The sequence below is a fragment of the Tamandua tetradactyla genome, chromosome 1 (genome assembly GCF_023851605.1).
Source record: "Tamandua tetradactyla isolate mTamTet1 chromosome 1, mTamTet1.pri, whole genome shotgun sequence".
NCBI classification, from domain to species: Eukaryota; Metazoa; Chordata; class Mammalia; order Pilosa; family Myrmecophagidae; genus Tamandua; species Tamandua tetradactyla.
In genome coordinates this window covers 24,312,880-24,339,962 of record NC_135327.1, presented here as the reverse complement: position 1 = coordinate 24,339,962, position 27,083 = coordinate 24,312,880, and the positions used below count along the sequence as shown (strand labels likewise).

The 27,083-nt window shown below is 44.3% G+C and overlaps 1 protein-coding gene and 1 pseudogene across 1 annotated transcript in view; both read right to left on the bottom strand.

Moving 5' to 3' along the window:
* The window catches only part of TMC2 (transmembrane channel like 2), a 68,014-nt gene extending 47,671 nt beyond the window's left edge, over window positions 1-20,343 (bottom strand). Inside the window, exons 1-4 of the mRNA XM_077156824.1 lie at window positions 20,271-20,343; window positions 17,932-18,241; window positions 14,961-15,113; window positions 2,111-2,201 (exon numbers count right to left, since the gene is read on the bottom strand). Coding sequence (XP_077012939.1) covers window positions 2,111-2,201; window positions 14,961-15,113; window positions 17,932-18,241; window positions 20,271-20,343 — 627 coding nt within the window. The remainder of the gene's footprint in view (window positions 1-2,110; window positions 2,202-14,960; window positions 15,114-17,931; window positions 18,242-20,270) is intronic.
* On the bottom strand, window positions 6,760-9,799 carry LOC143678194 (exopolyphosphatase PRUNE1 pseudogene; annotated as a pseudogene).
* Window positions 20,344-27,083: the final 6,740 nt, after the last annotated feature.

Here is a 27,083-nt window from a genome sequence, read left to right as displayed (position 1 = left end):
ACTCGTCGTTACAGGAACTGTTTAAAAGGTTGAAAAAAGGGATCAGACTTCGACTAGGGAAATGAATGAAGCTAATCTGGAAAGGAATGATGTAGCTCAGAATACAGAATAAAGGATGATATTGTCCATATTTTAAAACTTTAACTTCTGTGTGAGACCAAAGGGAGAGATGTTTATTTGGTGCAAAATTTGTATTTTGGGTAGCACACTACCTAATTTAACTTTCATTGTCAGTTTAGTTGAATACCGTAAGTACATGGAACCTTGTGTTGAATACCGTAAGTACATGGAATAGGCTGTGAGATCTTATTGGTTTGTCCAGCTTAGTGTGATGCCACAATATATCTCAGAGTAAATTGGGCAGTGAATAAAGAAGTCCCCCCTCGGAGAACTGGGGAGAAAGGAGGAAATATTCAACTTCCTGATTTGGAGAATTACTGATATTCTCACAAGCAGCGGGGACAACCAAATCAATGGGTTTAGCCCTCAATCTTGGGGTTGACCCCTACGAAACTTATTCTTGCAAAGGATAAGCTAAGCCTACTTATAATTATGCCTAAGAATCACCCCCAGAGAACCTCTTTTGTTGCTCAGATGTGGCTTTTCTCTCTAAACCAACTTGGCAGGTGAACTCACTGCCCTTTCTCTTATGTGGGACATGACTCCCAGGGTTGTAAATCTCCCTGGTAATGTGGGACAGACTCCCTGATTTGTTGGGACTTGGCATCATGGGATTGAGAAAGCCTTCTTGACCAAAAGGGGAAGAGAGAAATGAGACAAAATTAAGTGTCATTGGCTGAGAGATTTCAAACAGAGTTGAGAGGCTATCCTAGAAGTTATTATTTTGCATTATATAGATATCCATTTTCAGTTTATGGTATATTGGAGTGGCTGGAGGGAAGTATCTGAGACTGTTGAGCTGTGCTCCAGGAGCTGTCATTCTTGAAGACGATTATATAATGATAAAACTTTTACAATATGACTATGTGATTGTGAAAACCTTGGGTCTGATGCTCCTTCTATTTAAGGTATGGGCAGATGAGTAAAAAAATATGGATAAAAATAAACAAATAATAGGGGGGATAAGGGGTAAAATAAATTGGGTAGATGGAAATATACTCACAGTCAATAAGAGGGAGGGGTAAGGGGTATGGGATGTATGAGTTTTTTTCTTTTTTTAAATTTCTTTTTCTAGAGTGATGCAAGTGTTCTAAAAATGATGACGGTGATGAATACACAACTATGTGATGATATTGTGAGCCACTGATTGTACGCCATGTATGGACTGTATGTGTGTGAATATTTGTCAATAAAAATATTTTTAAAAAATGCATATGGAAACATGGGCAAGATCAGCCAAAACATTTTTGAAAAACAAGGGCAAGAAGGGGAGGCTAGCATTACCAGGCATTAGAATGAACCAATAGCTAAAAATAATGAGGTCAAACGATTGTTCGGAATAACAACAGACCCTATAAAGAATTAAGTGAATGAAAATGGTAGTTTTAAAAATCAATCATTTTTTTAAATGGTGATGGGTAAAGGAAGGATACTTCAATAAGTCCCACATTAAATATCCAATCCTAGAACATTCCCTTAGTCTAAATCAGAAGCCCCAGCTAAGACATAGTTCAACTAAGCAGAGCTGCATTCCCCCCATCCGTGCATATCTCTGTCCATCAACTGTTTGTCCCTGATTGCACCATAGTCCTTCTGGAACTCCACAAAATCAAGCAAAATGTCCTGATTTGGGGTTTGGACAATAAGGTTCCAGTGGTTATAGCATTAATCCCATAGGTTTAGTTTTCCACTGGAGAGGAGACAGTTATATTAGCAGCAAAATTTTAATATTCCACTCCACTCCACTCCACTCCATTCCATTCCATTCTATTCTATTCTGTTCTATTCTTGAATATAATGAAACCCTAATGGCAGGACACAGTTGGCTTCCATTTCTAAATGAATTGGAATGGTCATGGGGTCGCAAACTCAGGATTGCTGGGGTAGCTGGGCATAGCCTGGTGCAGCAGTGCAGGTACCTGTGAGAGTCACACAGGCACAGAAGCTGAGCAGGCCCTGCCCACAGGTTTGTTTCCTCTGCACCACACACCTTTGCCATCAGCATCCTATAGGCGTAGAGTCGCTTGCCTCGCCCCTTTCCCAAGGCTCCTTCGTACTTCTCCACAAATGCTTGGGCCTCCCTGGTGAGAAAATAAAACAAAACAAAAATGAGGGCAGGAATTTTATTAACACCTAACCAAAAGAAATCTGAACTGTGCAGGTATATACATGGTTAAAAACCTTATGCGTTTTGATATCCCCAGCTCAAGTGCAAGTTCCATGAAGGCGGGGCATTTCTATGTTTTGGCCACTGAAATTTCCCAGATGTCGAAGACAGTCCTTGGCACATAGTAGGCACTCTTGCTCAGCAGATTTTTTTTTTTTTTTTTCGCATGGGCAGGCACCGGGTCTCTGGCATGGCAAGTGAGAACTCTGCCTGCTGAACCACTGTGGCCCACCCCAGATTATTTTTTAACAGAAAAGAATATTTAATACTTTAACAAAATGCAAAATAAAGTACCCATGCTACAAGACACAAATTCCTTTGCTTCAGCAATCACACTACTATTTTTACCTTTCAAATAGTTACAGACATTGTCTCCTCTAAATGAAGTCAGACTGTTTCCCTCATACTAGAAGACGCCATGTTAAAGCAATCATGTATTTCATTGTTCTGTGAAGTTTAAGCCTAAAGGATTTCCTGGGGTGCCTCATGAACTCTCAAGAACCAGTAGGTAGTCTACAAGTTTAACTTCAGTATTACTGCATTACTTTATGAATTTATGTGTATCACCTCAGTATTATTGCTGTATAACTTTATGAATTTATGTGTATCACTGTTCCAGTTTGCTAGCTGCCTGAATGCAATATACCAGAAACAGAATGGCTTTTAAAAAGGGGAATTTAATAAGCTGTTAGTTTACAGTTCTAAGGCTGAGAAAATGTCCCAATTAAAACAAGTGTACAGAAATGTCCAATCTAAGGCATCCAGGGAAAGATAACCTTGATCCAAGAGGGCTAATGAAGTTCACGGTTTCTCTCTTGGCTGGAAGGGCACATGGTGAGCACAGTGTCATCTGCTAGCTCTCTCTCCTGGCTTCTTGTTTCATGAAGCTCCCCGGGGGGCGTTTTCCTTCTTCATCTCCAAAGCACTGGTTAGTGGACTCTTTGCTTAGTGGTGCTGCAGCATTCTCTGCTCTCTCTGAATCTCCTCATTCTCCAAAATGTTTCCTCTTTTATAGGACTCCAGAAACTTATCAAGACCCACCCAAATGGGTGAAGACATGTTGTCACCTAATCCAGTTTAACAACCACTCTTGATTAAATCACATCTCCAGGGAGATGATCTGATTACAGTTTCAAATATACAGTATTGAATAGGGATTATTCTACCTTTACAAAATAGGATTTAAATGAAAATATGTCTTTTCTAGGGGACATACATCCTTTCAAACCAGCACATTCCACCCTCTGGTCCCTAAAAAAGACATGTTTTTCCCATATACAAAATGTATTAATTTCATAACAATATCAGAAATCCTTAAACCATTTCAGTAGCAATACAAATGAAATATAAAGTTAAAAACAGTACAAACTCCTATCAAAGTTAGTTACAGGCATGGTATGTTCTAAGGCAAAGTTCTCCTCTGGCTTTGGACCTACAAAAAGTCAAAACAAATTATTTGCTGCCAACATACAAAGGAGGAGCATTCATAGGATACATATACTCATTTCCATAGGGAGGAAGGAACAAAGGGGTCACAGAACCCAAGCAATTTTGAGAACCCGCAGGGCAAAGTCCATTAGATTTCAAAGTCTGAGAATCATTTGTCTTTGGGGCTGTTGACAGTGGCAGTCCCACTCTTTCCAAGGGCCTACACAGAGGCTTGCCTCTCTCTGATGCAACCTTGGGGGGACATTGGGGAGACCATTTTTTTCTCAGCTCCACCCTCTCTAAGCATCGGGGCCACACCCAGGTTCTCTGCCTTCTCGGGGGCACATGATCAACCCCTTCATGTGGTGGCAGCCAGGCTCTCCCCAAACCCCAAGGAATGTGCTTCACCTTCTCTGAGGCCTGAGGTGGCATGACTGTTTCACTGTAACCAGGTGGGAGGCCCATCCTCTGCCTTTGGGGCAAATTCACCCTCAAAACAGGCTTGGGTGGGTCTGCTCTCCTGGCCAAGGTTTCTTGACTTCAGACTTCAGCCTCCATGGTTTTGCCTCTGAAGTTATTTTTCCTCCAATGTGTCCCTTCTCTGAACCCCCCAGTACAGACTGGCAGCGGCTCAGTTTATACAGGTCCCACAGCACTCTCGTTGGCTTTCTATGCAGTAGCGTTGTATCATGCCCATCAGACATAAGGAGTTTCCACAAATCCTTCCTGAATAACTCCATATCTGATCCTGGATTTCTCTGAGATGGCTGACTGGTTCCACATCTGGTCAACTTCTCATGTGGGGCACTGTTCTCTGGGGTTTCCTTTCCTGGAAGCCCACAATTTTCCAGGACATCAATTTCTGGTTTCTTTGTACTCAGTAGTTCAGTTTTCAGCTTATCTCTTTCCAGTCACATTTCACTATAAGCTGTGAGGAGAAACCAGGCTGTCCTTTTGACATTTAATTTGGAGATCTCTTCTGCTAAATATCCAAGTTCATGGCTTTTAAAATCAGCCTTCCAGCCAAAGCCACTCGTCAATTTTGCCAGATCATCTGCCATTTTCAAACAAGGCTCATCTTCCTTCCAGTCTATAATAACACATGCCTCATTTCTGCCTAAGCCTTTATCAGAAGTGTCTTTAGAGTCCACATTTCTACCAAAAGTCTCTTCAAAGCATTCTAGGCCTTCTCTATCAAGCTCCTCACAGCTCTTCCAGAATCTTTCCCTTATCCATTTAAAAAGCCTTTCCAACATGTTTGGTATTTGCAAACTGCAGCAGCACCCCACTCCTCAGGTACCAAAATCTGTTCTAGTTTGCTAGCTACCAGAATGCAATATACCAGAAACAGAATGGCTTTTAAAAAGGGGAATTTGATAAGTTGCTAGTTTATAGTTCTAAGGCCAAGAAGATGTCCCAATTAAAACAAGTGTATAAAAATGTCCAATCTAAGGCATCTAGGGAAAGATACCTTGGGCCAAGAGGACCAATGAAGTTCATAGTTTCTCTCTTGGCTGGAAGGGCACATGGCGAGCATGGTGTCATCTGTTAGTGTTCTCTCCTGGCTTCTTGTTTCATGAAGCTCCCCAGGAGGCATTTTCCTTCTTCATCTCCAAAGCACTGACTAGTGGATTCTTTGCTCCGTGGTGCTGCAGCATTCTCTGCTCTCTCTGAATCTCCTCATTCTCCAAAATGTTTCCTCTTTTATAGGGCTACAGAAATTTATTGAGACCCACCCAAATGGGTGAAGACATGTTGTCACCTAATCCAGTTTAACAACCACTCTTGATTAAATCACATCTCCAGGGAGATGATCTGATTACAGTTTCAAACATACAGTATTGAATAGGGATTATTCTACCTTTATGAAATAGGATTTAGATTAAAATATGTCTTTTCTAGGGGACATACATCCTTTCAAACCAGCGCAATCACTTTATGCATTTATGTGTATTACTCTGTGTTTTTGTGTGTATCACTCTATGGATTAGTGCACTCATAAATGTATGTAAATGCAAGCTTTCTCGAAGGAAGTAAAACAAAATGTCTGCTGCATCTGCCTGCTCCTGGTCACATCCACGAAGCAGGGGGTGTCTCACCTCAGACAAAAGAATTCAGCTAAGGACCGGATAGTAACTCCTGCCCTGCAAGCTCTGTTTCTGTACTTTACTGCCCATTCCCATAGTAACACCCACTTGCTCACTAGCCTCTAGAATCTGGAAACAAAGAATATTCGGGATTCAAACTTTGGATGGGAGTCCTCTGTGACTGTCAGGACAATAAAAGTTTTGTCCACTTCTCAGATGCTCCAGTGCTTTCTTGGGTGTTGCTCGGAGTTTTCCCTACTTCACCAGGAGTCTTTAAGATTACTTCAGGGTCTCTGTGGCTCTGGGACAGAGGGAGTCAAAGAACTTCACAGTCAGGCCACCCCATCAGGACAGAAGTGAGCCTTCAGTTTGCTCCCAAACAAGATTTGCAATAGTCACAATAAGCTCGTAATGGAAAGTCATTTTTGAATCAAGCACTATTACCTAACTGAGAGCAGAAAGAGGAGTCATGGAACTGGAAATGTGCTAAAGACTGAACAGTGGAGTAAGTTTCCAAAGCACACTCTACAATGTATCAAATTTTAAGTAGGTATTCAATCAATACTTGAATAAAGAATACTTGGAGACAATCAAAGAATGTATGGTTTCATGACAGATATTAGCTCTGCTTGTGATCCTTGCCAAGGGCACTTTTGGAGTACATATTCTTTTTGCTCTACTTTGTTGGGACTGTAGATGTATTGCATTGTGTCCTGGCAAATGAAATAGAGGAAAGTCAGTGTAGAGAGATCTAAAGAATAAAATTAAATAATAACATTTTTATGATTGGTCGATTAGGGAGAAAACCATTCTTAAAGCAGCTGCTTTCTTTCACTTCTTTCTACTTCCAGGTTTATGAGAACAGTACACCTGATCCTGGAGCAATGAGGACAGAATTGCTGAAATTTCCAAACATCTCAAAACATGCATTTGGGGTGGGTCAAGCAGCCTCTTCCACTATCCCTTCCCTTCCCACTTCTTTGATAGGGAGGCAGTGGCAGACTGTGACAGTGAGATCTGGCTGCACTGCTCAAAGATGGCTTCAGCTAAGAGCTTCGGCAGTCCCTGATCCAGAGGGCACTCATCCACCAAGATGTTCAAGGGTGTGGGGGACAGCAGAGGTCCTCCTCATCTTGACTTATTCCAGGGATTAGGGAGTGTTCTAGTTTGCTAGCTGCCGGAACGCAACACAGCAGACATGGATTGGCTTTTAATAGAAGGGGATTTATTTCATTAAAAACATGTAGTTCTTCAGAGGAAAGGCAGCTAACTTTCAACTGAGGTTCTTTCTTACGTGGGAAGGCACAGGATGGTCTCTGCTGGTCTTCTCTCCAGGCCTCTGGGTTCCAACAACTTTCCCCAGGGTGATTCCTTTCTGCATCTCCAAAGGCCTGGGCTGAGCTGCGAGTGCTGGGATGAAGTATGCTGAACTGCTTGGGCTGTGCTACGTTGATCTCTCTCATTTAAGCACCAGCCAATTAAATGTAACATCATTTATTGCAGCAGGTACGCCTCCTAGCCAACTACAGACGTAATCAGCAACAGATGAGGGTCACGTGCCATTGGCTTATGTCCACAGCAATAGAACGAGGCACCTGCACCTAAGTTGACACCTGAACCTAACTACCACAGGGAGTTACTTGCCCTGTCCATTTCCTCATCCATCTGTCCCTGGACACACCCATGGTCTCAGGTTGCCCTGAAAGGATTTTCATGGAGTCAAAATATGCTGACAGGGCTTCCTGGAGCAGAGGTAGAAGTTTCTTCCAAGGGACCTGGGTGTTGCCTTGATGATAGGCTTGGAGGTTAGGGTGGGTGCTTGGGACAGGGATCAGGTTTAGGGAGGGAGGGTGGGAGTGTTCCAGGACTCGGCATATCATCATTCGGAGCTCTACGTGGGGAAAGAAAATAGCCAATTGCTCACTGGCCCATTGTAAGTGCTGAAAAAGATAGTCATGGTGAGCAGGACATCATAGCTGTGTGCCTGGCAGAAAACATGGAGTTCATCAATGAGGCCAGACCTCCACAGAAAGGTCTGTAAATCCATATACATTGCACTAATGGCCACGAGGGTGTCTTGCCTGTAGATGGTTTTCTGGTCCTTTCTCAACATCTCCTCAGTGGTCAATCCTGATATTTCAAACTTTGCCTTCTGTCGAGAATCAAAGATATCATTGCTGTTGGGCAGATCTGGGATGAGGGCCTACAGTGTCTCCAGTTTATTGTCCTTCAGGGTAGCCTTTCCATGTTGACACAGTCTAGGATGATAGTACCATGCAGAAGGGCTACAGTTTGCCTGTCCAAGATCTCTGGTGCATTCTGCAGAATCCTCTCCATTACCAGGGTAGTGCAGGGCCCCACCAGCCCTACTGAAACATGGCAGGGGGGATAGTGTTTCTGCTCAACCAGCCAGTGGTCCAGCACCTCTGCTACTGCCTCTTCTAGGGCAGCACCACTTTTGGGCATGACATGATGGTCACCAAGGATGAGGGTGAGTTGGCCAGCCTGGTGCAGTGCATGGAGGTCAATCTCATCCTGGAAGATCAAGACAGACTCTGGAATGTGAACCTTCTGAAGGAAGAAGATGTTGTCACCTAGTAGAGGTAGTTCAGAATGTTTTGTATTTAAAACTAGCACAAAGACTTGTCAGCCTCAGTTATCTTTGCCAGGTAAAAAGCCAGGGTGAGAGCGGACACCATGGAGTCCAAGTCACAGGCTTCATTTCCCAGCACAACACGTAGAGCTTGGGACTCCTGAAGAGCAGCTCAACAACCCCGTAGGTAAGCCTCCGTGGTGAAGCCCAAGGTGTGCCACCACCGCCCCTCGCTGAGAAGTTACCCAGGGAATGCGCTCCACCCCAGACTCAGGGCTAAGATGCTAGAATCAAGAAATGGGACTCAAATCCCCCACAAGCTGATTTGGCCCCAGCCCCCCAGGAGGAAATGTGTAATCAGGCGCTCCTGGAGTCAGAGTTGCCTCTCCCTCAGGCGACAGACACCTGCGGCTGGGCAGAATTTTGATCCTGTGATCTTTGTCCCTTGATGTTTACAACCCTGAATATATTATTTTACCTGACAAAAGGGGCTTTGAGGATGTAATTAAGAGTACTAATCTTCTGATTTTAAAATAAACTGTCTAAGATCAGGTATAATCCCATGAGCTCTTAGAAAAGAAAGCAGAAGAGACTTAAGGGGGAGTTAGAGAAATACGAAAGAAGGGAAAGTCAGAGAAATTCAAAGCAGGAGAATTCTCCATCTTCTGTTGCTGGCTTGAAAGTGAAGGGGGTCAAGTGGGAAGTGTGAGAAGGAAACGAATTCTGACAATAAGCAGTGAGATTGGAAGAGGATCTCGACAGTCAGAAGAGAACCACAGCCCAACCTGATACCTTGATTTTAGTCCAGTGGGACCTGAGCAGAGGCTCCAGCTAGGCTGTGCTGGACTTCTCACCTATGGATCTGTGAGCTAATGAATGAGTACTGTTTTAAGCCACTAAATTTGTGGTAATTTGTTACAGCAGTGACAGGAAACAAATTCCACATTCAATAAATATTTGTGGACTGCATGACTACTGAATGAGTGAGTGAAACCGACCCATCCAAGTTGGTTGAGAAACACGTGAATCAGTTTGTCTACTAAATGTTCTAGGGTGCTGTGCTCCCGAGAACCACTTGTTAAATACTCAAGAAGTTGTTCAACTGGCTGTTAAAGCTGTTGGTAGCTTGAAATTGGCCATGGTGTTAGCATGTAGACCATGGAAATCAGCAAATGCTGTAAAGCAGGACTCCTGTACATTGCTACCCCCCACGACAGTTTATCAGCAATCACTGGATAAACCCAAAGAAGTGAATGAAGAATGAAGGCTGGCTGCTATGGCTGCAGCCCCACTGCCCACGTAATGCCTTCAACACTGCTTATGTCACTTCCAAAGTTCAAGTGCGGGCAGCTGATGTATGCCAAAGTCACAATCTAACCTGGGGTTGGTCCTGAAGTTGGCCATATTGAGATATCTCAGAGGTCTGTTTAATGAGCCCGACTGCCCAGCTCCTGACACCAGGGTCCAGAGCTGGGCTGTGTGTCTGCTTTACTGGGATCAGCTACACATTCTCTGCTCCAGGCAGAGCCATAGAGCCCAGCAGCAAACGCTTCTTTTCCCTGTGTCCAGACCCTGGCCCAGACCCATGAGAGCCCTCAAGAGAACAGAGGGCCCTGCCCAGGGCTGGGTGCAAACCCCAAGGACTAGACACTGTGGAGAGTCCACCGTTTAAGAGCTTTTTTTTTTAATTTTTCTTTTTTTTTCAACATGGGCAGACACTGAGCATCGAACCCGGGTCCTCTGGCATAGCAGGCAAGAACTCTGTCACTGAGCCACTGTGGCCCACCTGTTTAAGAGTTTTGATGGTCATTGCAAGTCTTTCTGGAAGCAGTGTGTATGTGCAAATAACACATTAATGTCTTAATAGCAAACTCTTTCTAACGCATTATCTGTGATCCAGAATGCCACGTTCTAGTATTTGGTTTATGGAAACACTGCCCATGGCTCTGTGCTTCCCAGTTGCTGCAAATTCTACTTCTGTAGGGGGCTTTTCTCCCCTCCTTGTTAGCAATGTCTTTTCCAGATAGGAACACCCTCTCCCCCCACCCTGCAAGCTCACCTCTCCTCACACCAGATGCAGATGTAGTTTAGGAAATGAAGTAAAAAGGCCAAGGAGGAGAGATTCTTTATGTTGGGGAGGATCCCAGAGGCCTGGATTTCAAGGTGACCTTTGGCAGGTGGCCATGACCTTCTTGCACTACTCCGACTCTTAGCAGAGGAGAAAGACCCTGTCTAAAGGGCTCCAGGGGCAGCTGCACCTCCAATGCCACTCCAGGATCCCTCACATTTGCCTTTTACTACTTCTCTTCTAGACATAGTGTCCCAAGTTACAGTTTGTACAACGTGGTCAGGATGACTGGTCATGTCCAGTGGGGTGGAAGGGGTGTCATGTTATAAAGCTCTGCATCTTATTTAAATCCCGTGCTTTAGCACACCTCCTCTAATGCTGCTCCAATGTGGGTGTGGGTGGAGTGGGGAGTGGAGTTGGGGACCTTGTTAAGTCTGGTGGAGGTAGAGGTCTAGACACCCTGCTTGGACGAGGAGCTGCAGTGTTATTTGTGGTGTTTGGCTGGAATTGAGCAGTTACTGTCTACAACGTCGCCATCTTGCTAGTCTGTCCCTTTCCTGGTCCTTTGGCTAGAAAAAGTGGGCTTTTCTGGGGATTCCTTTTTTTTTTTTTTTTTTTTTGTCTGTATCCATTGGTGTTTCTGGGTTGTTGGCTTCTCCAATATCCAGTTTGGGATACATTAAGGCCAAAGGAAAACCCAGGAAATTCACCACTCTGTTGTTCCCCTTTACTCCAAGGTCCTTAGATGGTCTGCCTTCTGCTCTCCACCTTTCAGAGTCTACTTGGTTTGTTTTATATATAACGACCGGGGGATTCAGCAGTTCTTGGTGGGAGGAACAGGCAAAAGTGCACATATTCCATTATCCTGGAGGTGGAAGTCTCCTGAGCTCTCTGAAGAGCAGTCTGGGAATCCTCTAAGATTTCAGGCTTCTAACAAAGCAGAGGGGCACACCTGATTGATCCTATGATTAAAGCAGACATACCAGACTCATGGGCACTAAATGCTCATGTGCCAACATCACTTTCTATGTTGTATCATTATCAATTCTGTCCATGTCCTTCTCTGATTTTTAAATTTTTTTTTTTCACATGGGCAGGCACTGGGAAATGAACCCAGGTCTCCGGCACGGCAGGCGAGAGCTCTGCCACTGTGCCACCATTGCCCACCCTCTGATTCATTTTTGTACCCCATTCTCATCTCTCAGGCTCAGCATAATGTCTGTCACAAAGAGGTTTGAGCTTTAGTAATAATAGAAATAATAATTGATTAATTGCACTTGTTTCAGTTTGCTAAGGCTGCCAGAATGCAACACACCAGAGATGGATCAGCTTTTAATACGGGGATTTGCTTAGTTGAATGTTTATAGTTCAGGGTGCATGGGTAACTCAGTGGTTAGAATGACCACCTTTCATATGGGAGACCCAGGTTTGATTCCCTGATCATGCACCCCCCCCCCCCCAAAAAAAAGTTTATAGTTCAGGGGAAAGGCAGCTAGCACACAATAATGTCTGCTGGGTTTCTCTCCGGGCTTCTGGGTTCCAATGGCTTTCCCCAGGGTGATTTCTTTCTGCAATCTCCAAACATCTGAGCTGAGCTGCGAGTGCTGAGATGAGGTATGCTGAGCTGCTGAGCTCGCTTCTGACCTTTCTCTTTCAAGCCTGCAGCTAATTAAATTAAACCTCACTCATTGTAGAAGGCACTCTCCTCAGCCTACCACAAATGCAATCAGCCATGGAGGAATGCTGATGATTTAAGTCCACAGGAACTGAACAACGGAGCATCATCACCTGGCCAAGTTGACGCCTGAATCTAACCACATACATTATATAAATATTTCCAATCCATCAGGACAACCCTGTGAGGTAGACTTTACGAGTAGAGAACATGAGGTTAAGGGAAGGAAACCAGCCTGAGAGGGGCTGAGTAGCCGGTCAAGCAGCTATTCTGGAGGTGGCAGAATTGAGATCTCAGGTTTGCCCCAATCCACCAGTGCTGCTCTTTATGCCTTGCCATCCTTCTTAGATTGTCTACAATAATTATGCACAAGTTAGCTGGCCGCCTGACTGGGCCAGAGGCTGGGGCCCCCACCTCACTGCTTCTAACAAAGAGGATGCAGTCTGTCATCATTATACGGTTGGAGACTTTAACTACCAGAAGAGGAAATCATACGTGAAGCAAAGAGGTGCTCAAGAGGTGATTACAAATTAAAAGTACAGGCTCTGGAGCCAGAATTCCTAAGTTCAAATCCTGGCTGGGCCACTTAAACTAGCTGTGAACTTGGGCAAATTGTTTGATAGCTCCATGCCTCAGTTTCCTCTCATCAGTAAAATGTGGACAATAATGACCATATCTACATTCCAGGGTTGTTGTGAGGATCATATGTATTGCTAAATGCAAAGCACCCAGAACAGTGCCTGGCACATAAGGAATACTCAACAAATGTTGGTTATAAATAAAAAGAGTTAATATGAAAAGATGAATAAAACAAGAGTTCTGCAAACAAGAGCTTTCAGTCAAGTGAGAGGACAAGCCTTAGGGACAGAGGGACAGTGAGTAACTCAGTCTCAGTGCAGAAGGGGTAATGGGAGCTTCCCTGCAAGGAGGGATACTTGGTTTGGGTCTTACAGGGTGTATAGGAGTTGCCTAGCTGGGCTGGCAGAAGCAAAGATCTTTAGACAGAGGAACTGACTTGAATGGAGCCAGAGGTCTGACAGCCTTACACCTGAGTGTAGAATAAGGAATCTTGTGGTGGGGGGGAGATGGAAGATTAGGAAAAGAAAGAAGAATGTCTAGATGGAAGAGAGCTGCTGTTTGCTGGAGAGACACTTGACTGCAGTGAGAGGGACATGGTCTTTTCAGCTTCTCAGCACTTGCTAACCCCAAACTGGCAGGAGCAGGAACTCTGCCCTGCAGAGGCAGGGAGGAGATGCCAGATTCTCCTCTGGGTGGGTGACTAGCTCTTGGGGATTTTCATGGCCCCTGAGCCTTCCAGCCAGCTGGAGATCTCATTTCCATAAGCATCAAGGTTGCTCTTTTCCACTGTTAATAAAAGATGTGTTCAGGTGATACCTGAGTGGGGATGAGTTTATTAGAATGACAGACGGCTGTTCTGCCTCTGCTGACAGGGTAAGGACTCAGCCCAGAAGGAGCAGAGAGGAGGGGCTCAGAAAGAGGAGGCAGGGAGGGAACACAGCCCACTGCCTCGAGCTGCACTGCCTAAATGGTAGCCACTAGCTGCAGGCAACCATTTAAGTTTTAATTTAAATAAATTAAAACAAAACAAAAGGAAAAAAAATTCAGTTTCTCAGTTGCAGTAACCACATTTCAAGTTCTCAAGAGCCCCATGAGGCCAGCGGCTACCATATTGGACTGTGCAGATACAAAAACACTTCCTTCAAAATACAGAGTTCTAGAACCCTTGTCAGATTCCACACTGGAATCATGTAGCGAGAATCTCTGATGTGACTCTTGGGGTAAATAGTGAGGTCAAAAGTGTCAAGAATTGGCTGACAAATGGCTCCACATAATGAAGCACGAAGAGTTTGACTTGAGCAACAAGGAAATTCTGTGTGAGAGGAACCTGGGGAGATGGGTTTTATATAGAAGAAAGGGGAGAGAGGAGTCACCCCCACCCACGTGGCAGAAAAGCCAAGAAAGGAGTTGGGGAAAGCAATACTATGGGATGGGGAGTTTTCACTGCAAAACCAGAAGTGAAGCTATGTGACCCTTGCCCTTGACCTCAAAACTCCAGAACAGACTCAAGAATCGTAAGACGCCCTGTGTGCTAGCTTGTCAGATGCAAACCAGTGATGTGGGTTGAGTTGGAGATAAAAGTGAGTAGCATGGGTATGAGACCTGTTAGTATTCACAGAACAATATTTATTGAGCGTCATTATAAGCTTGGCCCAGTGTTAGGCCTTAGGGATGTAAGATTAGCTAAGACCAACCCTCTCCCTGCTCTTGTCATTGAACAGATCATTAGAAGTGTGAGTGTGTTGGGGTGCACAGGTGGTTCAGTGGTGGAATGCTCACTTTCTATGCAGGAGACCCGGGTTCGATTCCCGGACCATGCACCCCCTCCAAAAAAAAAAAAAGTGTGCCATACATGGAGACATTCTGGGTGCTTGAAGAACACAAGAGAGATCTCAACTTGTTAAGGTTGGGGTCCACAGAAAGCCTCCTGAGAAAGGGACTGGGTTGCAAGTTAGGCACAGAAGCCACAGATGAGTGGGGTATGGGGTGGAAAGGGCAGCCAAGCAATGGAAGGGTTTGGTTGTAGATCTAGAGTGCTGAGTCTTCTGTCTCTTCCCCAAGGCCCTGCTTGGTGCTCGTCCCAGCCTCACCTCTAACAGGGCTCTGCCTCGGTGGTGTGCTTGCGCCGCACAGAGAGGGACCAAAGTGGAGTGGCAGGCTGAATCCCTCTTCTTGTCAACCCCTCTGGATGTGCTGGGTCCTGCAGGGGTCCAGAGGCCCTGATTGACCACCGACCTGCTCACCTGAGCTCCTCAAGCTTCTTTGCCATGGGCCAGGGCTTGGTCCGCATGGTGGCAATGAGCTTCTTCTTTTCTTCCAGCTGCTCCAGGATCCAGGCCAGTTCCTCCTCCTGCAGAGACTCCCCACCAGAGACACTGGAGGCCAAGGAAGATGATCTGGAAGTAGAGCCAGGGAAGATGCAAAGGAGAATTGAAAAGGAAGTGAGTGTCCTCAGGGGCTCTGTGGAATGGGGAGAAGTGGGCAGGTGAGACAGTTCTGACTGAGGCCATCAGTGACCCCCTACCCTGCCTATCAGAGTGCAAGGCACCAGGGAAGGCTGCCCACCCCCTAACTTAGTTGCCATGAGTCCTCCCCACCCAGGACACTCTAGCACAGTGCTGTCCAATAGAACTAAAATGTGATCCACTTGTGATTTTAAATTTTCTGGTAGCCACATTAAAATAGTAAAAAGAAACAGATATAATTAATTTTAATAGTACAGTTTCTTTAATCCCATATATAAAAATATTATCATTTCAACATGTAATTGATTTAAAAATTGAGGTGTTTCACACTTTTTTTTTTTTGGTACTATGTCTTCAGCATCCCATGGTGATTTTTCACCTGCAGCACATCTCATTCAGACACTGTTTTCATCAGACATACTTGATCAGTATTTGAATTTCGTAAAACTTAAAGTTAAAAAAGGAGAGTCACATAACCAAATTGTTCCAAACACACTTAAAAGTTTTCTAATATTCACATCCAGTACTCAAACATCATTTTCCCTTGATATTTGTATCTGCAATGACAAAACATGTGTATCTTTTTCAGAAGAAATGCTTTTGCCTCAAAATAAAATCAGTTTCTAAACTACATCTGTCCAAGCTAAGTACTAACTTTTGTGTCAATTCAGTTGCATTAATAGCAAATTAAAATGAAATTAAATTAGAAATTCAGCTCCTCAGTTGCCCTAGCCCCATTTCAGTGGCTATCCAGGAACTCTCAAATTAGACAGCACAGCTCCAGAGAACTTCCAGCTAGAAACCTTTAGCGTGATGACCTCCCCTTCTTGCAGATAATTCTTTGGACTTAACTGCCACTTCATCCAACTTATTGTGCTTGCTCTTCTGAGTCCTTCCTTAATAAAAACAGTGGACTTAGCCTCTCAGCTGAGCTAGACAGTGGCTGACAAGGGGGCAAAGGAGGGGCTCGAGAAGGCAATGCCTGGGCAGTATAAGCAGGTTTCATACATGGAGATATCAGGATGTGGGCTTGGGTTACTGCAGGTTTTACAGACCAGTTTGCAGCTGGCACTGTGAGTTTTAGCTTCCAATTAACTCCTGGGGAGCGAAAGAGAGTCTTCGGATGGAAATGGGGAGGAGGAGGTTCTAGCTCTTGAATTGGAAAGTCTAAAACACAGGGATTTTTTTGCCATACTTTCAGGCACACCCATGATATATGCCTTTGAATCTTTGCTAGGGTGATCCCTCAGTTGGTGTGTGTGTATGTGTGTGCACTCAGTCATTGCTTGTTCAAATTCTATATCTACTTCAAAGCCTTATCGAAATGCTTACCTTCTCCAAGAAGAAACATTTGACGCCCTGGGTCACATGAATCCAGCACTCCATCAAATCCTTTCTGGCATACATATTGCTTTCTGCCTTGACTTATGTTTTCTGGTGCCTGTGTCTTACCTGCCCTGCTAGACTGTCGCATCTTGGTACAGGGATTGAGTCTTTTTCAATTCTCTGCCCCACTGTGACACTCAATAAATACCTGCTGAAAGTTGAATGAATGAATCCTTTCCTGTATCCCTTACTTTCCATCTGTTATTCAGACACTTGTGGTCTGTTTAGGATGGTATAAGCTCCCTCTATAGGAGGGACCCCAGGGTCCACCAAGAGTCCCCTTTTAATTTCTAGGGACACTGTGCACCATTTAGCTCTTTAGCTAAAAGCCTTAACTGAGCCAGGGATGGCTGGCTCAGTGACATAAGAAACCAGTGCCCCCTTTTGAGGGCCTTGGTTATCTCTCTGCAAAGGTGGAAAGGTATAGTGGAACACCCAACTATAGGTGTAGGCACAGATGGCCGGGCTTGTTAGAATCAGTAGGAAGGAGCATCAACTCTGTCATAATCCCAATATTTCCAACTGTTTCAAAAACTTCACCATCTAGGCATTGTGACGGTGGCTCAGAAGGCAGAGTTCTTGCCTGCCATGTTGGAGACCCGGGTTCGATTCCTGGTGCCTACTCATGCAAAAAAAAAAAAAATCTTCCCCTTCTATCATCACAGGGGATTCTTAAAACATCCTGAGAAGTGAGTAGGGCATATATCACCCCCAAGGAGTGAAAAAAGGGAGGGGGGGGGGAATCACATCAAAATTGGTAGCAGAAACTGGAACCAAAATCCTTACTTGCTGATTCCATACACTGGTTCTGTCTATTAACCCATTGGTGCTAGTGGTCATTGAACAAAGGAGACAAAAAATAATGAAGCTACAAAATCCTAGCATTTGTCTTCTAGACCAATGCCACATTTCATAAAAGAGGAAACAGGTCCAAATTGGGAAAGTGGTCATTTAAGCCCTTTGATGACTCCTAAATACAATTTTGTTCCTTTCTCTCAGCAACTCCTCTTCAAGAGTGGTGGTGAGTCACCAGTTGGAATTTGAGACTTGGGATCTTTTCCCATCCCTGCAGCCATGTCACCTGCCCCCAACCCACAGCTTCCATTTACACCAACCTCACACGAGACACTGCAGTCGAGAGCGCCCAGTGGCCACTGCAACTCTGGTGGCCAGTGACTGTCCTCCCAATCCTGCCCCAGATGCTGAGCAGAAGCAGGGAGGGGGAAAGGGAAGCAGGAGGAGAGAGCGGGAGCCACGGATTCACAAAGAAGGGGGACACTGGACCCTCATCAGGGGAGGTTAGAAAGGCCTGGAAGGAGAGGGAAAATGCAAATGAAAACCCTTCTGATTAGTCACAACTCACCTGTGTTTCTTCAGCTGCGTCCACATCTCCTCCTTCCTTGGAACCTCCTTCTCCTTCTTGGGGAGTGCTCTCTGCTCCTCAAGGGAAGCCTTCCCCTCCCTCTTCCTCCTTCCCTCACAGGCCCCCCCTGCCTTGCCCCGCTCCTGTTCCCCCAACTCCTCTCGGTGTCTTCCGCGCTCTCCCGGCTTCCTCCGGGGACTTGGGCTGCTTCCGGTCTGCTCCTTCCGGCGCAGCTGTCCCCCGCGCCTGCTCGCGGTGCCCTCGGCTTTGGGGGGCCGCTTCCTGGGGGGTCTCCTCGCTGCCCTGTCACCTGCAGGGGCAAGAAATGGACAGAGTCCCCAGCTGCTAGAAATCAGAAGTCCAAGATGCTTCTAGTCTTTTTAGGAAGCCTCTGGCCTGAGATGAGTTAATATCTCCCTCCTCTGATTCTCCGGCATTTCCACGCTCTTGTCTGAACTGCAGGTAGAGACCTAGGCCGTTTCTCCCTCCTGGATTTGCAGCTCTTTGGGGTCAGCTCTGACCCACTTGCCCACCTCCAGGGTTAAGGCCTAACCTGTGCCTCTGTCTGGTAAGGCTACATGACTGAGGCGGCAGAACCTGCTGGGACACCACTCTCCAGCCGCTGTCCCTGAAGTGCCCTCACCTGGCAGGAGGGAGATGACAGTGGGGGAGGGGCTGCCAAGCTAGCTCAGGTCCTGTTCCTCAGCAGGGTTCTTTTCTTTATTTTATTTTTTTACATACTAAAAAACACCTAACAAATGCAAACATTCCTATTTTGATCATTCCATTCTACATATATAATCAGTGATTCACAATATCATCACATAGTTGCATACTCATCATCATGATCATTTCTTGGAACATTTACATCTATTCAGAAAAAGAAATAAAACGAAAACAGAAAAAAAATTCATACATACCATACCCCTTACCCCTCCCTTTCATTGATCACTAGCATTTCAAACTAAATTTATTTTAACATTTGTTCCCCCTATTATTTATTTTTATTCCATATGTTCTACTTATCTGTTGACAAGGTAGATAAAAGGAGCATCAGACACAAAGTTCTCGCAATCACACAGTCACATTGTGAAAGCTATATCATTATACAATCATCATCAAGAAACATGGCTACTGGAACACAGCTCTACATTTTCAGGCTGTTCCCTCCAGCCTCTCCATTACATCTTGACTAACAAGGTGATATCTATTTAATGTGTAAGAATAACCTCTAGGATAACCTCTCAACTCTGTTTGGAATCTCTCAGCCATTGACAGTGTTTCATTTCACTCTTCCCCTTTTCGTGGAGAAGGTTTTCTCAGTCCCTTGATGCTGAGACTCAGCTTATTCTAGGGTTTTTCTCAGTCCCTTGATGCTGAGTCTCAGCTCGTTCTAGGATTTCTGTCCCACGTTTCCAGGAAGGTCCACACCCCTGGGAGTCATGTCCCACGTGGACAGGGGGAGGGTGGTGAGCTTGCTTGTTGTGTTGGCTGGAGAGAGAGGCCACATCTGAGCAACAAAAGAGGTTCTCTTGGGGGTGACTCTTAGGCCTAATTTTAAGTAGGCTTGACCTATGCTTTATGGGGTTAAGTTTCATATGAACAAACCCCAACACTGGGGGCTCAGCCTACAGCTTTGGTTGTCCACACTGCTTGTGAGAATATCAAGAATTCAACTTGGGGAAGTTGAATTTTCCCCCATTCTCACCATTCCCCAAAGGGAACTTTGCAAATACTTTTTTATTCACTGTTCAAATCACTCCTCAGCAGGGTTCTTAAAAGGCGACTGTATCACATGGACAGATGGTGTGGTTGAGCAGAATAGATTCTACAGTATGAACTTTCACCAACAGTGTGCCCAGTGGCTAGCTTAAGCACACCTATCTGTATAGGCATGTACACATCAAATGCAGGCAGAGTTATTATGAAGTTCTTGCACCAACCCCTCTACCACTTACTAGCTGTGTGTCTGAGCAAGTCACTTAGCCTCTCTGAGTCTCAGCTCATCTGTAACAGGAGGATGATAACACTATCATCAGCTTTGTTAATGACCATAGATGGCACAGTGACTGACATCTGGGAATGGACATTTTACATGGACACATTAGCCAGAAATAAGGTCTTCATTCTATTTTATTTGGACCTAGACAAGTCTGCTTGAAAATCCCACTCTTATCACTTATTATCTCTCTGACCCCAACAGATCACTTAACTTCCTTGTATCTCAGTTTCCTCATGTGTAAAATGGTTCTATAGTAGTTATTTTTTTCCTACATGGTTGGGAAGGTTAATTAAAAATGGGAATACAGGATCTAGTACATGGGAGACTCCAAACAGACCCTTTGCCCTCTCGTGTCTCCAGCCCGCCTTGTCATTTCTGTGCTCTGGATCATCTTTATCAGCTGTGGGCATGGCCTATAATCAGAGCTGGCTCCAAGAACATTTATTCTCACCGTCTGCAGAAGCCCCCTGTCCAGGCTTTTCTGCTGTGAACAGATTGAAAGGTTTAGGTAGCAAGAGGGTGAGAAAGAAAGAAAGTAGATCAGGAAATTTAAAGTGAGAGGGTTTATTTCTGCGCTCCCGGGCAGAGCTCACAGAACCCAAAACAGAGGGAGGAGAGTCCGCTCAAGGGCTTTGGCGGGGCAGCTTTTAAGGATGGGGTCAGGTGACATCCGGAAGGGGCGGGTCATTAGTTCCGGAAGTCATGTGTCTGGAAGGGGCGGACTCCCTGTTCAGGCTTTTCTGCCATGAGCAGGTGGATTTCCTCAGCTGCATTGTTGAAGCACGGAAGTCAGGCCAAGTGGAGTGGAATCTCACTGCCTGATGTCCCTAGCAGCAGTTCTGACTGTGGTTTCCTCACAGGGCACCAGGACTCAGGTTCTCAAATTCTTACTTCTGATCTCCTCCTTGCCCAGCCTCCTAGGGCTGTGCCTGCAGCCGGCTTTCCTCTCTGCTTCCCTGGCAGAGAGGAAACAGGAGCAAGCTAGCCTGTGAAAGTGCAACCAGATCTGGTTGATTGTAGGTGGGGTGGGATTTGGCCAGACTGAGGTCGGGATTTGGGGTCTGGTTCTGCTGGTTACTACCTACGTGGCCCTGGACAAGCAGCTTGTTGTAGCCAGCTTGCTGGCGGGTACTCTGGTATGTGCTTTTGGTGGTCCACCCAGATCTCCCTTCCTTGACCACTGTATCCTTCCCTCGCTGCTGTGTGTGCTGGCTGCTAACAGCTCACAGCTGCTCCCTTCCTCAGAGACCCGCTCCTGATTAAGAGGAGTTATCTTGTTGGGAAATGCCTGGAAGTTTACTTCCCTCTTCTCTCCTCAAGTCAGCCCCTAGCCAACTACTAACTGATAGAAGAATACGAGTTCCCCCTCTCTTGCCCCAAGGCCAGGCTTTCATGCTCTAGAGTTCCCTGTGAGATCAGGCTGATGCTAGAATCCAGTTGAACACACATCCTTGCTCAGCTCCTTCCTCTGCCCTGTCCTGCTTCCCTCACTCTCTTTTCTCCTGAAAGCCTGCCCTCAATAAAGCACATGCACAAGAATTCTCATCCTGGGCTCTGCTTATAGGGAATCCGATCCCCTTATAGGCTTCTACCTCACAGTGTGGTGGAGAAATCCAACTGAGACCAACAAGATTGTTTCCCTCACCCGTTTCAGTTAGTTGAGAACAGAGTGACCGGTTCCATGATCCGAGAAGCACAGGGGTGAGCCTCAGACTTGAGAGTTGAGGAAGGCTTTCTGGAGGAAGAACCCTCTAAGCTGAGACCTGAATGTGGAGTGTGGGGTGGGGGAAACTAGTGAGTGGGTGTGGGGCAGGGAATAGATACTGAGTGGGTGTGGGAAGGTTCCCAGGAAATGGGACTTTCAGTTTTAAAACTGGGATAGTCCCAGGCCAGGAGGGACTGGAGTGTTTTCCACAATGAAGGACTTTTGATTCTAAAATTGGGAAAGGCCCAGGTAAATTGGGACAAATTGGTCACCCTAGCTGTAGGTAGGGAGAAGCCTTGAAAGGTTTTAAACAGAGAGATGACAAAATGAGTTCTGTGCTTTTGGAAAGGTCACTGTGGCAGCGCTGGAGATGGATAGGAGGAGTCTGGTCTGGAGACAGGGATTCCAAAGAAGAGGTGGCTTCAATTGACATGAGAGATGATGGTAGCCTGAACAAGAGTGGAGGCAGTGGGGGTAGAGAGAGGTGTCTACATTTGAAGAGAAATAAATTCAAGGAGCACAATTATCAGGACTTGGTGAATAGTTAAATAAGGGAAAGCAGTGAAGAAGGGGGATGTCATGGATGGCTTCTAGATTTGTCTTGAACAACTTGTAGATGGTGCTTCCAAACCGAGATGGCAAATCATGGAAAAGAAGCAGATGCAAGATGGGGAGAGGAATAAATTTAGTTTGGCTCATAATGAACTTGACGTCCCTGTGGCACATTCAGAAAAAAATGCTGAGTGAGTAATGAAATTGGCTGTATTCTGAAACTCAGGAGAGAAGCTGGCTGGAAAGATAAATCTCAGAATCCTTAAAAAGTAGATGGTAATGGAAGCCATGGGAGAAAGTGATTGTTTATTGAGCATATTCTATTTCTCATGGTCTCTGAAAAGAACAGGGATTTAGAAATTAATGTCCCTGCCCTTGAAAGATCCTGGGCTAATCAAGAAGACAAACTCATCTGGAGTTCACCAGAACACAACCAATTTCATTCCTTTCTGAAACACTCCAAAATCCAACTCAAACACAGATTTTCTTTCTTTTTTTTTTTTTTAAGGGTCATACCCACATAGATGAGGAGGACAGGAGTGGCGGAAAGAGCAACATTTGGAAGCTGGAAAGTAGAAGGATGAGTATTAACTGACAGTTCTGAGAGAGCAAGAGCCTAAGCCAACAATGGAAAAAGCTGAGAATCAATCGAAGACTGCTGAGTTCCTCAAAAGACCCCAAAATTAGCAGCACCAGATCCCTTTGTAGGAGGGTTAGGGTAGAGGCTGTGAACCTAAAGAAAACTGTCTCATGGGTGATCCCTAGAGAACTTCCCAGCCATAGTGTAACTATCCTTCCCTCATCCCAGAGAATTCTGGAGGCTTATTCTCTGGAGTGGGAAAAACAGAGTCTCTGTGTTAGGGAATGCCAGACACAGCTGGCATTCACACAGCTTGGAGAACAGAACTAAACGAGGGATAAAAATACATATTATGGATGCTGTGGGTCCAGACTGAACCCCCTACCAGGTTCCCAGAATGTTGGCAGCCAGACCTTCACCCTCCAAGCAGGGGACTTGAAGGGTCTTGTTGGAGGACTTGACCAGTCAAGGAGGGAGGTTGCAGGTTTCCCAACAAAGGACCTACTCAATCCCTCTATGTTTAGGGTGCCCTACCAGGAGCATGGAACTTCTAGGGGCTTTTATTTGTCATTTTAATAATATCAGGAAAAATCAAAGTTATAAGACATCTCTAATTTTTAAAGATTCTAAAACACCTTTAATCTTTAAGAGACAAAAATAATTTTAAGGCACATAGACAATATGAAGAGAAGATATGTAGAGAAAAGAGAAGATATTGAATGATGAAATAACAGAATGCTATAAAAAGGAAAATTCAATAAAAAGAAAAGAACTATTAGAAATTAAAACATGGTAGTGGGAAAAAACCCTCAGTTGGAGGGTTGGAAGGTAAAGATGAGAAGTGTCACAGAACTAAAACCAAAAAGGCAAAGAAACATATTTTATAAGGGTAAAAAATATAAGAAAATATATCCTCTTATTTGAGTAAAAGGAGTTGCATAAAAACCTACAGTAAACAAGGGAAAGAAATCATTCAAGAAAATATCCCTCAAACTGAAGGAAATGACATGCTGGATTAAAAGGGCTGACCAAGTGTTCAGTACAATTGATAGATGCAGATCCACAGCATGACATATAATCTTAAAATTATAGAACACCATGAATAATGAAGAGTTTTCAGAAAGAAAAACTAAGTCACTTAGTATCAGAAATCAGAATGGTTTTGGACTTCTCGAAGGAACACAGAAAGACAAAGGAGCAAAGCCTTAAAAAAATCTGAAGAGAAATTATTTCCAACCTAAATTTTATATCCAGCTAAACTAGTATTAAAATGGGAAGGTAGAATAAAGTACTTTTAGATATATAAGGTCTACCTTGGTTTATCTCCCATATATCCCTTCTCAGAAAGCTACTGGATGATGTGCTTCTCCAAAGTAAAGGATTAAATAAAAAATGGGGTGTGCCGGTTTGAAACTATTATGCATCCCCCAAAAGCCATGTTTTAATCCTGATCCACTCTTGTGGACCCAGACCTATTGTTTAGGGTGGGAAATTTTGATTGGTTTGTTTCCATGCAGATGTGACATGCCCAATTGTGGGTGTGGCCTTTTGATGAGATGGAGATAGAACTCCACCCATTCAAGGTGGGTTTTGATTAATTTACTTAAAGATGAAGATCTTGGAAAACAGTTGCTTCAGAGCTGAGAGAGACACAGATGTTTGGAGGTGCTTGGAGTGCTGACAGAGAGAGCAGATGCCTAGACATGGGCAGAGGCCAGCAGATGTCACCATGTGTCTTCCCACAAGATGCTAAGCAAGCCAGAACCTGGAGACAGCCAAAGGAAGCCAAGAGATGAAACCCATCCCCAGGGAAGCTGAGTGAGGAACCTCCACAGGAAACAAAAGCTAAAAGCAGCAGAGCTCAGGAGCAAGGGACCAGCAGATGCCAGCCACGTGTTTTCCCAGCTGCCAGAGGTGTTCTAGATGACATTAGCCTTTCTTGAGTGAAGGTAACCTCTTGTTGGTGCCTTAATTTGGACATTTGCATGGTCTTAGAACTGTAAACTTGAAACATAATAAATTCCCTTTATAAAAGTAGTTCCATTTCTGGTATATTGCATTCCAGCAGCTTTAGCAAACCAAGACATGGGGGAGGATGAGGAATTTGGAAAAGAGTAGAAAGGTAAAGGGTGAGCTCCTAAAACAAGAGAAGGGTGAAGGATGATCAGATGATAACTTTTACGTTGGGCATAAAGGACAATGAGGTCAGCCTAAAGCGGAGTATAAAGCTCTAGAAGAAACTACTTAAAGAAGACCAAATGGACAGAATTGTCAATACAAATGAACATAAACACAATGTTTCAATCACTGGTGGGGAGTTTGGGTGTATGATGGCGAGGTTCTGGTGTCAGCTTGTCCAGGTGATGATCCTAGTTGTCTGGTGAAGCCAGCCCTGGCCTGACCGCTGCTGCAAGGATATTTCATGGCTGAATGATGAACTGGAAGGCTGGTGTATTCAATCATCAGTCAGTGGACTGCAGCTGTGGCTGATTCCATCTATGATCAACGAAGGGTGTGCTTCCCACAAGCAATATAATCCGTTCAGTTGAAGACTTTTAAGGAAGAAGAAAGACTTTTTCACTGCTTCTTCAGCCAGCCAGTCTCTCCTGTGGAGCTCATCCAGGCCCTTCATCTGCCCTACAGCCTTACAGTCTGCCCTACAGATTTGGGACTCTCCCATTCCCACAGTTGCATGAGACACATTTATAAATCTCATATTTACAGATATATCCCGTTGGTTCTGTTTTTCTAAAGTACTGTGACTAATACAGGTGTGAATTATAGAATTGTAAGAAAACAAGACATGAGAAAATGATTATCTTCTGAGGTCTGGATGGGGTGCTTGGAGGTAGAAAGCCAGCAGGAAAGAAAAAGTAATCATGATATCATAATTGACTAAATGACTCAGTTCTGAACATTATATATAGTCCTAAGAACTTAAACACTGAATGCTAATCTAGCCAAGAGTAAGATATAACTATATTGGGAGGGTGGGTGAGATAAGACATTTGCTGGAAAAGGAGAGAGAAGGAAAGAAAGAAAAATCATTCTCTTCCAGTCAACAAATCAGCAAGTAACATTTAAAACAGAAACAATTGAGAGGTAACATGGTATTTGGTAAGGTGGAGATAAATACCATGAGAAGTAAGTTGCTTTAAAAAGTTGAAAATGTGTTCATACATTGAGGAGAAATATGAATGAACCTCATCTGGATAGGACTAAGGTATAGCAGAGGACGGGATAAAGGATGATATTGTGCATATTTTAAAACTTCATCTTCTGTGTGAGACTAAAGGGAGAGATGTTTATTGGGTGCAAAATTTATATTTTGGGTAGTGCATTTCCTAATTTAACTTGTATGGTCAGCTTAGTTGGACACCATATGTACAGGGAATCTTGAATAGGGCATGAGATTTTGTTGATTTGTCCAGGTTAGTGTGATGCCTCAATAAATATGAGAGTAAATTTATCCAGCAAGAAAATACTAGGTAAGAGAAGTGAAAGCAATCTCCAGAATAAACTAAATAAGGTAATTAAATATCTAGACGCCAGCAAAAAATAACAAATCGCACCAGGAAAATTGAAGATATGGCCCAGTCAAAGGAACAAACCAGCAATTCAAATGAGATACAGGAGCTGAAACAATCAATTCAGAATATACGAACAGACATGGAAAACCTCATCAAAAACCAAATCAATGAATTGAGGGAGAATATGAAGAAGGCAAGGAATGGACAAAAAGAAGAAATGGAAAGTCTGAAAAAACAAATCACAGAACTTATGGGAATGAAAGGCACAGTAGAAGAGATGAAAAAAAACAATGGAAACCTACAATGGTAGATTTCGAGAGACAGAACATAGGATTTCTGAACTGGAGGATGGAACATCTGAAATCTGACAAGAAACAGAAACTATAGGGAAAAAATGTAAAAATATGAGCAGGGACTCAGGAATTGAATGATGATATGAAGCGCACAAATATACATGTTGTGGGTATCCCAGAAGGAGAAGAGGAGGGAAAAGGAGGAGAAAAACTAATGGAGGAAATTATCACTGAAAATTTCCCAACTCTTATGAAAGACTTGAAATTACAGATCCAAGAAGTGCAGCATACCCGAAAGAGAATAGATCCAAATAGATGTACTCCAAGACACTTACTAATCAGAATGTCAGAGGTCAAAGAGAAAGAGAGGCTCTTGATAGCAGCAATAGAAAAGCAATCCATCACATACAAGGGAAACCCAATAAGACTATGCGTCGATTTCTCAGCAGAAACCATGGAGGCGAGAAGACAGTGGGATGATGTATTTAAA